Raw genomic sequence first — 12,636 nt, forward strand, 5'->3', positions numbered from 1 at the left:
GTTACCCCTTCTTACGACTCGTAATACGGATCATCTTTGAGTGAAGAAGCAAACATGTAAGAAGTTGCTGTACTTCGGTCAGAATCCGGAAGGAGACGTTGGTGTCATGGTGGGCTTTAGAGAACATCGCTAGTGGAAGTGGTCCATTTGCCAGACGAAAAGCTCGAACAAGACTCTATAAAAGTAACCATGGGATAAACTCCAGAAAATAGAATCACGCTCTTTACATATTTGACAATTGTATTTCTATTAGTTAACATGCAACACCGCTGCAAACCACGAATTGAATTTTCAATTGAAAAGGCACCACTCTGCTAGCAGGGTTAAGTTCCCCGAAAGTACTATAGAACGCTGCCTGGAGGCCCATTATCGAACTTGACCCTCGTTTGTCTGGCAAAGAAAGTGTATGAACATCCTTGAAGGAGAAAACAGAATCGTGTACGTTGTATATTTGACAATTTGATTTTATTAGTTAACATGCAAAATTGTAATATCGTGTTAGATACTTTTAGAATCTTGTTCAAAAGAAGTACAAGTATGGTTTTCACTAAGAATTGTAATGTATATGCAACAAGCATATGCAATACAATCATTGTTTCATTCTCATCAAAACCAGAAAGCTACAAGGCAACGTTTCTAGAAAACGCCATGACTACAGTCAGCGTTAGTCTAAACTAATCTCTGAGCAGTTGTATTTCTTACTCCTGGTTTATATGCTGTAGATAGTACATCATATGTTTGTCATAAAATTCTGTTATATCAAAGTATCATCATATAATGTTACAAAACACAGACTACTCTATAACCACCAGCATCATCCACCGTCGTGGCGTAACCAGGGATCATCACGTCCGTGCAGAAAGGGGGTATTGTTTTTGGTATGTCTGTTATTCTGAGTTTGTTTCCAATTTCTTTACATGCTCAGAGGTATGAGATCTTCAATTTCGTGTTTCCAAGGTAGGCTTAAAATGCATCTAACATTGCTTTGCAACTGGTGATTGAATAAAGGGATATAGTAGCATTACCCAACTACTTTAGTGTACATTCTTCTATGGGTGTCCAATCGGAATATAGTCCCCAAAAGATTTACAACTGTCACGTTTCATCTCCAAGCTTAAACAAGGTTGACCCTTCATCTGCTTGGAGAAGGACGATCTAAGCCTGGTTGTACCCCGGTGGAGGGCTGACGTAACCAGATTGCGCATGCGCGTCTGGGGCTGCACCCTGCTGCTGCTCGTTCTTCTGCTGTTGTTGTTGTTGTTGTTGCGCATGCGCCTGAGCCATAGCCTGGTCCACAGTACCTGCAGCCATCCCTGCAGAAAGCACAGTGCGTATAGATGCTTAGGCTGGAAATATTAAGGATCTAGGACCATCTAGTCTGTATCCGTTGTAAGGATATTTATGTCTCTATCAGTTGTATACAAGATAATTTTCCTCGCTTCAAAAGGCACATCATGTCTCCTGTAGTCTGATCTATTTCTATCCTATTCTGTTCTCTTCTAGTCAGGTTTAGTCTGCTCGCAAATCGGACTAAATGGAGAGGATTGAAGAAAGACTGATTGCTGCTGCAGGGTGTTCCGACCACTGCAGCCGCAGAACACAGTGGACTACTTCTTAATAGTCTACTCTACATGTAGTCTGTTCTATTCTATTCTATTCTAATCTAGGCTAATCAACTCTATATCATATTCTGTTCTATTCTGGTATATACACGCGTTTTGTTCTATTCTACTCTAGTCTACTGTACACGTATTCTATTCTGTGCATTCTGGCATTCACAACTGTAGGTGCAATTGACCGGAATTTCGCCTAGTGGCGTAACTGTAACGCATTGCTTCAGCCCTAGCGGTCACTCACTTATAGAGACTTATAGAGGCTGATCTTTTACAAAGGGCAAGCACACATTTACACCCAAACAGTGTGTATGTCATGTTATACTGAATGTAAGATGTAATCAATACCTTGCTGTCCACCACCGTGTTGAGGAGGTATGGGGCTGCTGATGACGTAGGACGGGGCATGCGCAGAGTGCGCTGGAGCGTAGTTGATGTTTGCAAAGTTCTGCAGTGGGACCAGCCGTCCGTTTCGCCCGACCCCGTGCATGGTCTGGGGAAATATTAGGTACAATGATATCAATCATAGATGCAGCTAGCTAGCTAGCTAGCTAGCTAGATGGATGGATGGATGGATGGATGGATGGATGGCTGGATGGATGGATAGATGGATGGATGGATGGATAGATGGATGGATGGATAGATAGATAGAGATTGGATAGATGTCAAGAATGCAAATCGAGAAAAGGAAAAAGGGTCAACGTTTCTGATCAAAACATGAAGTAGGTCTAGGTTTCACTAACTAAACTCAGACATGCGCAGATCCCTCGTAAGTTCAATACAACTAGACATGAAATATGCGCATCTTACAAATAACGTGTTATTCACATGTATTATGTCTTCTAGAAACTACGTTATAATCGAAAAACTATGTGAATTTGTGTACAAATGTTTCAAGAAGAGAGAAGAGACTCTGTAGATTTAGATGGAATATATCACAATGTTCCTTTTCTTTTACTCCATGTTACCTAATGCATTTAGCCCATGTTGGGCATGAATATGCAATAAAGTTCATTGTCATTGTCATTGTCATTGTCATTGTGGGGTTTGTACAAAACCAACTTGAAGATATTTTGATACCGTCCTGAGGGTTATATAGAAAGAGAATTCGTAGTAACACAGAGTCTCCAGGATACCCTGTCACATTGGACAAAGTAGGACTCCTAGACACAGAACCAAACAGGACGGGGGGCGCCATAAACTTAACATCCACTGATTACTGAGTCATGTGTTCTATATGCTCATCATTCCTTGACAAAACTGGAATTGGACAGTCGAAAATTTGGGCAAGTCCAATTTCTGTCTGTGTTCGTAATTACAGTTCATCTCTGCTTCAGAGAAGAAGATTTACTCACCTGGTAGGAGTCACCAGTGTTCCCATTGCTACAGCAGCTGACGCCCCCCTCCCCACAGCACCCGTTACACAGTGTGTAGCAGCAGATGGCTATGGTGGCGAGGGACAGGCCCAGCTCAACCAGAGCGAACACCAGGTTCGCTGCGTCAATGGTATAACGGGCTTTCTGTGACAAAACATGAAAAACCATATATTTTTTAGTAACTTTCATAATCTTTCTGCGTTGCTTAGACAAGTTTATATCTTTAGCACTCTCTTCAAGCCAAAAAAGGAACCACAGCTTCCATATCATTGAAAGGTAACTATCAGCAAGATAATCATGACGAGTATTCTCTACAACGGATAAAGGTTAACCCCTAAAAACTCGGTCGTTCTCAACGTAACAGAAGGAGCTTTTCTTGGCACACTAATAAATCAAATCTGCGTTCATACAAATGCTTATTGCCTTATATCAAAAACCATAAACCGACACACTGTTACAGTATGTTAAAGTACAGATGCACTCACGTCAATGCCCGTGCAAGAATTCTCGTTGATGCTCCAATCATAGTGACAATCCACGGGGCCGGGCCAGGTGCTCCAGTGTTCACCTTCAATAGCGATTGCGGCTGTCGCGATCCCACAAAATGTCATCAGCACACTCAAACACGACATCACGAGAAGGCCGATGAGCTGGGAAGATACAAAAAAAGATATCAACATGCCATCTTCTCCTCTATGGGTTACTTACAATGTCCATCACTTCTGTTACAGGGAGTAAAGACAATCGGTTCAAAAAGTTAGCCTGGGAGTCTGAATTGTGCGTATACATGTATCGTGACATCAAGGGTAGAATCGGCTGCTGGAATCGGCTGCATAAAGAAAAGGACTGCTAGTTTAAGCGGTACGAACGAAGAAATAGGGAAATTTTCACACCGTTACATGGTTTCAGTTGAAAGTAAATCTGAGACTATAATGGAAATGTTGTTCCACTCGATAGTAGAGGAAGATCTATCTTGATTCTGATGTAAAAAAAGTAACGGTGTACTGACTCACCACGCATTTGGTGTTCCTGTGGCTTGATACAACTCCCAGAATGCCCGTCACTAGGTACTGCCGAGACAGAGACCGAGAACATCATTTATTAGTTACAGTAGAACGGCTCCGCCCCTGAGGCGCCGCCAATAGCTTGTACGTGATTTGACCAAATGCAATCAGAAAATGTTGTATTCGGGTGTCATACGGTCTTTAAAAACTTAAATTATACTTTTTTGCTAAAAGTGTGTCGTACCATGAGACCAGTCCAGATGGGCGTCCCGGCGTAGAACACAAACGTTTGTATGACCATTCCGACGATCCCGAAGGTCAACAGAAGCCCGGCGAATAAAATCTGGGCCCCTCCGAGCCCCCTGGAGCCGGCAACAACGTACTTCTTCTGCTGGGGGCGGGAACCGGCTTGGGGTGGGGACTCCATGGTCGTTTAATGACACTCTTTCGACTTTTCAACTGCGGAGAAAATTATTGACTTTGTTTTAGAACTCCTAACTCGTTTCTGACGGTGTTTACAAGCACGTTATGGCCAGTTGTACATACGTGACTTCCAACTATAAAAATCACTACAAGATTTATAACTGAGCTAAATCAAGGATTTTGGATATTTCATCAAATAGTTGATATCAGTAGGTTTACAGAAACGGACTGATGCCAAATAACGATAAAGGAATGAAAAGACAAGTATTAACCAAATATTAATATGATATGATAGATTTTCAAGAAGTACAATATGAAAGAAAACAGACAAATAAATATGGGCAGCAAAAACAGACGAAGGGCAACAATATTAAAGAAAGTAGTAAACTTAGTAGCCCCCTCTAGCGGCATCCATACGAAACGTTTCCAATGACCCAATGATGACACTTGGACACGGTTGCACCCGTAATATACAAACTGAATCCATATTGTTCAATAGCGTATTGGTTGGTTTCTTAACGTTGTACACAAGTCTTGATATTTTCAGTCTTCGGACAAAGAATTATCTTGACGGCAACGAAAGGTTGGAAAGTAAGGTTATTCCGTCTGCCTTTTCGTCTGACACACCTGTTAATAGTTAATGAATACCCAGATCACCAAACATCGGCCTGTTACAAAGAGGCCATTCTGGTGTTTTGGTTCATGGTGTCAGACGACGTTTTTGTCAGTCGTAGCGTTGGCCGACACTATCGCTTGAATGAAACCCTTTTATATCAGTATGTTAACCTTCTCCCTGCTGCCTAACTCTGCAAGTAATAGAAAATGGGATGTCAAACGGCTACTCCAGTGTGCTAAAGGTTAACAAAATGTCTTAAATACAACTATTTGACCACTAAACTGGAATCTCGCGTTGGCCAACACTATCACTTGAACAAATCATGGAGAGCATATTCAATCAGTATGTTAAGAAAATGTCTCAAATACAAGTATTTTCCCGCTAAACTGGAATCTCGTTTGAGTGTTCAACTTGAAGTATTTTTGTCCCCGTACACATTTCTCATTCTATTTCCAAGCCGTGTAACATAATGACAAATTTTAAAGTCGGCTTTTTTCGGTAGGGGAGAACACGTACACCTTGTGCTAGCTGCAACTTTCCGAACGTGTACGGAAACTTTCCGTAAGATTGACATTGTTAAAATGTTCGCACCCTGCTAGCAGTGGCTGAAATTGACCTCGGCGATGCTCACAGCGCCCGATCAATTATCTAAAGACATCATTCTTGGCACGGAATGTAATATTTATGATATCTTAAGTCAATTATAGGCTTAAGAGCGGCCTTACCTGCCTTCCTTCTCTCAAGGGTCTTGCTCTTGGTCTGTAACAGGTGCGTGATATGAGCTACCTTGCTTCCGGCCGCATCACCAAGTGCAAATGTCACTGTGTGTTCCTACGCGCCAGATTGGATAATGCATTCCATATAAAAATGCCGATGGCGCCGCATAGCCGACATAACCGTTGAAAAGCACATAGCTTTAAATCAATAGACATGGATTTAGGTCATTCGAGTAATTGTCGTTCGTAAAATATTGACTACTGAAGCCTTCGCTAGGAACTATTTTGAGAATACGGATATATTGCAATTGGCCTGATCACCGCAAGGTTGGCCTTTGTCCTTAGGAGTTCATTAACCTGGGTACATGTGATATTTACACACACGCCCACACCGTGTCAACATGTACCAGCACGTATGTGTTCTACAGGTTTCGTCAACATACGAACTAACGTCTGATCTGGGAACCGAACTGTTTCCAGGGCCTACACACGCTAGCTCCTCGGCTCTAGAGGCAACATGTCCCCCAGGAAATTTTGTCGCAGTCCGCCTGAAGAGCTGGGATGTGCAAGCCCTGGAAACAGTCTGACTTCACGGTTAGCTAATAACCTGTCGGCGTCATAAAGGTAAACAGGTGTGGTAAGGACACAGGTGACGTCACGGGGTCACACGAAGGTCAAAACGGACGAGTCAACAAAGTTCAGCAAACTGTTTTTTTCATAACCCTGTTTTATTCAAGGAGGTTTAACCTCCTTTTATTAATCAAAGATTTGTATCAAAAGTACCTTGCAAAAAATGTAAATTATGTATAGCGTGTAGCCAGAAAATACAAAGCTATTTCCTAAACCTAGTCCTACCAGATCCTTCTTTAGTCACTGACGAAAGATAGCGGATGCTGTCTGAAACGTCTGACCGTTTCAAAATTTTATCCAGTTGCTTGAGTAACTATTTTTGTCGTACAATGCTATTGTTTTTGACCGAAACATAAAAGATGAAAGATGAAGCTCACTTATCTAAATGTTAACGCCACAGTCACGGGGTCGCCGTTTGTTAAACCGAGTTAACAAAATTCAGCCACCTGGTTTGTCACAGAACCCTGCTTTAACAATCATTAAGTATATTATGTACAGTGTATAGCCTGGTCCCATGCAAATCCGATTGTTTTTGACCGATACATAAAAGATGAAGCTCACTTGTCTAAAAGCTCATACATGAAAAATTCTCCTTAACATCGATTTCTTACATACTGAAGTATATTACATGTACCTATCATCTACTAAAATCGCATCTATTAAACGCTTGACGGTCAGCTGACATTGATATTATACAATAAAACAAATTGTTTAAAAATCTATATTTTGTTTACAGTGAATCGTTCTTCCTTGGCTTAATTTCTGTCATTGAAGAAAATTAAAGTTATCTGATTATATGCCAGCGATACTCTCACGAATACGTTGAACAGTAAACAAATATGGCCCCTGGTTGAGTGAAGTTGTCTCGAGATCTATGGTCTCCGAGCTTAAACAAGGTTAACCCTACATCTACTTGGAGATGGATGATCTAAGCCTGGTTGTACCCCGGCGGAGGGCTGACGTAACCAGGTTGCGCATGCGCGTCTGGGGAGACACTCTGATGCTGTTGTGGCTCGTCCTTCTGCTGCTGTTGTTGCGCATACGCCTGAGTCATAGCCTGGTCCCCAGTACCTGCAGCCATCCCTGCAGAAAACACGATGCTTCAATTAGATGAGACTGGAAAAACCAACGAGCCTGGAGACAGATGTCCATCTTCATCTACCTTGCCCCCCCCCCCCCCCCCCCAACGACCCGGAGGTCAAGGGACTAGGTAGGTAGGTAGGTAGGTAGGTAGGTAGGTAGGTAGGTAGGAAAAATTTCGAGGTTCCAGATCACGTGAATGCCTGCATCACACATATACAGCATGCATTACTCATGTAGACATGATCATGATGTTACGTTATGTATGTTTTAAAGATAAAGGTATTGAAAGTAATGCAGCGCAGGCTTGCACAATGTATGGAGACCATGTCAATGAAACAATAAAGACCATTTGGAAGGACTAATGGCAACTCTAACAATATCTGCACCTGCACACATGGATTTGACCGTTAAGTTCACATTTAGTATAGTATCTCCTACCTTGCTGCACATCTCCGTGTTGGGGAGGTATGGGGCTGCTGATGACGTAGGACGGGGCATGCGCAGAGTGCGCGGGAGCGTAGTTGATGTTTGCAAAGTTCTGCAGCGGGACCAGCCGTCCGCCCTGCCCGACCTCGTGCATGGTCTGGTGAAATGTTAGGTACAAGATTATCAGTTTAGAATATACACGGAAAGAAAATGTTGGAAGCGAACTAAGAACTAAAGCTAACAATAATGGATTCCAGACTTAGAGAAAAATAAATAAGATACATAAGTGAACACTTCTAGTTTGATTTTGTATAAAACCAAATTTTTCGTCTTTAAAGGCGTCCAGCTGCAGAGCATTTTATGAGGCCTGAAAGGTGAAAATCAGAAAACTCCAATTTCTAGTCATTCCTACACATAGTATGAATGAATGAATGAATGAATGTTTTTTTTTAGTAAGTTCCAATAACACTATACCATCACATATCACCATTAAAGGAGCAAAGATACGATGTCGTTGTGTGGTGAGAACAGATAGAAATCCCAAGCCCTGTTCGACCAATGAGAGAGTGACTGCATGTCCGTCAAATATTTGCATTTTTATGTTTTAATTTTGCATTTCTACGTTTTGACGGAGATGGGCGGGGCTATGCTATCGGTCTATTTACACTAGGCGCGTGAAACTAAAAGATCACAATGTAGCTTATCTTTGTGCCGCTTTTGAGCACTTTTGATAAGAAATTCGCGCGCAAATGTGGTAAACAGTGGCATTAGATGTCAATTTCATAAAGATTACAGCAACTAGAATATTTACAGTTTTCAAGCCTCATAAAATGCTCTGGGTGCCTTTAACCAAAGTTTCGATAGCCTGTCATCATCCTGAGCATGGCTATATATAAACATATACAGACAAGCTAATTACTCTTTAGATTCCATCATGGAAGCAGATGAGAAGACTGCTCCGCCCCTGAAGTGTTACCAAAAACGAACAAAAAGAGGAAGGAGAACTGCTCACCTGGTAGGAGTTTCCAGTGTTACCATTCCCACAGCAGCTGCTGCCCCCCTCCCCACAGCACCTGCTGCCCCCCTTACACAGTGTGCAGCTGCAGATGGCTATGGTGGCGATGGACAGGCCCAGCTCAACCACCGCAAACAGCAGGTTCGCCGCGTCAATAGAGTAACGGGCGATCTGTAACATGACGAAAATTGCATGTTTTTCCTGACTTTTATAATCTTTCTGCGTTTACGAATGACAATTAACATTGTAGCATCGTTGCAAGAGACTATACCTGTACTGATCCAGTGTTGCAATGATATTGGTATAGTGGGTAGCACACTGGACTGCGCTTGTTTGCGACCAATTATTGCGACACCTTTGCGAATCTTTCGCCAACTGACGTACGGCGCCCAGGCAAAATGTGTAACCTCTACAAACAAAATAGCCGCGCCCGGTATGTTTCATTCTCAGTTTCGGCCCCAAATTAGATACAGGATAACTCTACTGGAAATCGCAGCGTTGTCACTGAGTTAAAAACCAATGTATGATCAAGTTTCTTTAAAAAAAAAAAAATACAGTGATCGCGACTGTTGGTGTCAAGTTCACGCCCATTAGTACTCTCCAATCAGAGGAGGGGTTCCGGCAAGTTTTTGACGGGTTTTAGGCGTTTTTGTCGGGCTTTCTACTTTGTCATTTTTTTTTGACAAAGTAGAAAGCCCGACCAAAACGCCTAAAAACACGTCAAAAACCTGCCGGAACGCCTCCTCTACTTGGAGAGTAGCCCATTAGCACCTTGTTGCCAGTTGCGGTATTTTTTTCATTAAAAAGAATCGTCTTTTCAGGCGACAAATTGATGCCCTTTGGCGCCGATTGGCGACAAATTGATGCCCTTTGGCGCCTGTCCGCGTCAGTTGGTAAAAGCCTTTCGCAAATAGTCAGAAACCGGTGCGGCCCCATCAGATACCCGCTTTAAGGATAAATGCACTCACGTCCAAGCCTGAGCAGTGCTCCTTGCCCCAGTTAAAGTGACACTCCCCGGGGCCTGGGAAGTTGTTCCAGGGTTCCGCATCCACAGCGATGGCGGCTGTCGTGATCCCACAAAGTGTCATCAGCACACTCAAACAAGACATCGCAAGAAGGCCGATGAGCTAGAAAAAATATCAGAGATAAAAAGAAAGCTTTAAGACGCAACATTTATCGCTAAAGGTTTGTTACAATATTTATCACCCATGTTGAAGTTTAAAAAAAGGCTAGCCTCGGCGTCTGGATTGTGCTTGTATCATGATATCATGTTTTGAATCCGGGTGCTGAATTGGCTGCTAGAACCGGCTGCATATAGGGATGCTGAATGGGCTGCTGGCTTCAGGTTAGACCAACGAAGAGCTAGGAGACTTTTTACAATGTGCCGACAATTGAATAACAGTTTCAGTCGTAAGCAAACCCGAATCTGCTAGTAGACTATGATTGGAATGTTGTTCCTCTTGATACATGCAGTATAGGGAGGTTTGCCGATTTTTTTCTGATGTCCAAAATAACGATATACTAACTCACCACACATTTGGTGTTCTTGTGGCTTGATACAACTCCCAGAATGCCCGTCACCAGGTACTGAGACAGAGACCGACAACATCACTTGTTAGTTTCTGTCAGAAAACGGCTTCGCCCCTGAGGCGTCGCCAATTACACTTTTTCATTAGTAATACGATGTCTCTTTTGTTATGTCTATAAATAGGACAGAGATGAAAAATATTTGTATAACCTTCCTATAAGATTTTTTTTCATTTTCGCGATGACACGAAAATGATCTGAGACCCAATCATACCATGGTACGATGCATCTACGTTGCATGCGTGGATCTTGATTCAACCCTTTCAACCCTGCATGAACATGCATCGAAAATTACATGCGATCCATGGGTCTTGGAAGGTAGTACATTACATCCATGTTTTTATACATGGCCATATTACATCTATACCACAAAACTGAACAAGAAGAAACTAGTTTTGTCAAGAAAATGACAAAAAAATTTACCATGCATAGAGGTTTTAACATTATATACCTTTGAAATAGTTCGGCAGAAAGGCGTATACCACTAGCTCGTCGTGGAAGGTCGTGGAACTGACATTTTTTTCTCTCTTTTTTTTTTCTTTTTAAACATCCGTTTGATGTATACAGCATCTTTGTATTATGATCTTAGATCCAAACCATGCCTCGAATTTTTTTATTGTTCATTATAACGGAAAACACCATTCAACGGATGCTTCTTCGTATGGTTGATTGGTTGGTTGGTTGGTTGGTTGGTTAGTAAATGTACAACCATAATTTGGACCTGTGCCATGTCATTTATACCTCATGTATGTCGTTTCTGCCTTCATTTTTCAAAGGTGTACTATACGTTATAATAAGAATTAAGGGCTAGGGTGATTGAGATTAAGGGTTATAATGACAGATTAAGGGAAAGGGCAACGGATTAGGGGCTGTGGTGATGGATTAAAGGATATGCTGACGCGATCAAGTGCAAGGCTGACGGATAAAGAGCTATGTTGATAGATTAAGGGTTATATTGACGGATTAAGGGTAATGGTGATGGATTAAGGGTAAGGATGACGTGTTAAGTGAAAGGGTGACGACTTAGGGTCTCTGGTGATGGATTAAGATTTATGCTGTCGGATTAAAGTTTATAACCACGGATTTAGGGCAAAGGTGACGGATTAAGGGCTAAAGGGATGGATTAAGGGCTATGGTGACATATCATGGGCAATGCTGAGGGATTAAAGGCTTTCATGACGGATTAAGGGCAAGGGTGACGGATTAAGGGTTATCCTGTGGGATTTAAGTTTATGTTAACGGATTAAGGGCTAGGGTGACGGATTAAGAATATCACATCCCGGTATAATATACTCCTCAACTAACCACCTGTACATAATCATGTTCATTGAGCGAAAATGGCAGCTTTTTGCAAAAGCACTTGTTTCTAACAAAATCAGCCTTCTTTATTCTATAGTGCGTTGATTTTAATGTTTACTTATTACTTTACTTATTTATATCAGTAGGTGAAATAGTTTTTCTAACGTTAACCATAGATTCTTAAATAATTTGGGTCTTACCACAAGTCCAGTCCAGATGGGGACACCTGCAAAGTACACCAGCGTCTGTAAGACCATTCCGACGATCCCGAAGGTCAACAGAAGCCCGGCGAATAAAATCTGGGCCCCGCCGAGCCCCCTGGAGCCGGCAACAACGTACTTCTTCTGCTGGGGGTGGGAACCGGCCTGGGGTGGGGACTCCATGGTGGTTTGAGGACACTCTTGACTGTTCAAACTGAGAAAATTCAGCTGTCAAGTTCACTTATTCACATGTTTCTAGAGTTCTAATTCACATTATAGCCAGGTGTACATGTACAAGCCGTATTAAGTTGGGATACAAGAAGTATCGTATGAAAGAAAACTAAGAAGAAAGACGGCAAATACGGACAAGTATCCTACAAATCCTAGTTATCTAAGTATCCCCCTCTAGCGGTATATCTAGAAGAAACATTTCTATTGCCAATGTTAAAGCTGCTGACGATCAACTTGACATTGGACACGGTTGCGCTAGTACACGCAAAGAATCCACATTGTTTAGCAGTGTATAATTTTGGTCACTTGTGGTTAGAAGGTATCCTCTTGTTTAATCTTTAAACAGACTTGCAGCGATGCATTTTCTTGCCCTATTAATAATCAACGAATTCTTTTATCACCAAGTAAACACACGTA

General features: G+C 42.0%; 2 protein-coding genes across 4 annotated transcripts; both read right to left on the reverse strand.

The window, feature by feature from the left end:
- Positions 1 to 443: 443 nt before the first annotated feature.
- LOC136421623 (membrane-spanning 4-domains subfamily A member 6B-like) lies at positions 444 to 4,452 on the reverse strand. Its single transcript, XM_066409081.1, has 6 exons — positions 4,238 to 4,452; positions 4,003 to 4,059; positions 3,475 to 3,639; positions 2,969 to 3,133; positions 1,962 to 2,106; positions 444 to 1,313 (listed from the first exon to the last, which is right to left on the reverse strand). The coding sequence occupies exons 1-6, from the start codon at positions 4,418 to 4,420 to the stop codon at positions 1,156 to 1,158; spliced, it is 873 nt and encodes a 290-aa protein (XP_066265178.1). The 5' UTR covers positions 4,421 to 4,452; the 3' UTR covers positions 444 to 1,155.
- Positions 4,453 to 6,481: 2,029 nt separating this feature from the next.
- LOC136421624 (membrane-spanning 4-domains subfamily A member 6D-like) lies at positions 6,482 to 12,232 on the reverse strand. Of its 3 annotated transcripts, none has more exons than XM_066409084.1 (6): positions 11,989 to 12,232; positions 10,433 to 10,489; positions 9,871 to 10,029; positions 8,900 to 9,073; positions 7,900 to 8,044; positions 6,482 to 7,449 (listed from the first exon to the last, which is right to left on the reverse strand). In XM_066409084.1, the coding sequence occupies exons 1-6, from the start codon at positions 12,169 to 12,171 to the stop codon at positions 7,307 to 7,309; spliced, it is 861 nt and encodes a 286-aa protein (XP_066265181.1). In that variant the 5' UTR covers positions 12,172 to 12,232; the 3' UTR covers positions 6,482 to 7,306. The 3 variants fall into 3 exon arrangements, with proteins under 3 accessions (XP_066265181.1, XP_066265182.1, XP_066265180.1); XM_066409083.1 differs by having other exon boundaries at positions 6,486 to 7,461; positions 11,989 to 12,229; XM_066409085.1 differs by lacking the exon at positions 10,433 to 10,489 and having other exon boundaries at positions 6,482 to 7,461.
- Between the last annotated feature and the right edge of the window lie 404 nt (positions 12,233 to 12,636).

Source organism: Branchiostoma lanceolatum, chromosome 16 (genome assembly GCF_035083965.1).
Source record: "Branchiostoma lanceolatum isolate klBraLanc5 chromosome 16, klBraLanc5.hap2, whole genome shotgun sequence".
In the NCBI taxonomy this organism is placed as follows: Eukaryota; Metazoa; Chordata; class Leptocardii; order Amphioxiformes; family Branchiostomatidae; genus Branchiostoma; species Branchiostoma lanceolatum.

Bases quoted from the DNA above. Each gene is read 5' to 3' on its own strand.
- LOC136421624 (XM_066409083.1), bottom strand. From the start codon at position 12,171: ATGGAGTCCCCACCCCAGGCCGGTTCCCACCCCCAGCAGAAGAAGTAC. The intron at 9,074-9,870 runs GTGAGTGCATTT...GTCATGTTACAG, and splicing joins AGCACTGCTCAGGCTTGGAC to ATCGCCCGTTACTCTATTGA. The intron at 7,462-7,899 runs GTAGGAGATACT...TGTTTTCTGCAG, and splicing joins ACACGGAGATGTGCAGCAAG to GGATGGCTGCAGGTACTGGG.
- LOC136421623 (XM_066409081.1), bottom strand. From the start codon at position 4,420: ATGGAGTCCCCACCCCAAGCCGGTTCCCGCCCCCAGCAGAAGAAGTAC. The intron at 2,107-2,968 runs GTGAGTAAATCT...ATATTTCCCCAG, and splicing joins ACACTGGTGACTCCTACCAG to ACCATGCACGGGGTCGGGCG. The intron at 1,314-1,961 runs GTATTGATTACA...TGCTTTCTGCAG, and splicing joins ACACGGTGGTGGACAGCAAG to GGATGGCTGCAGGTACTGTG.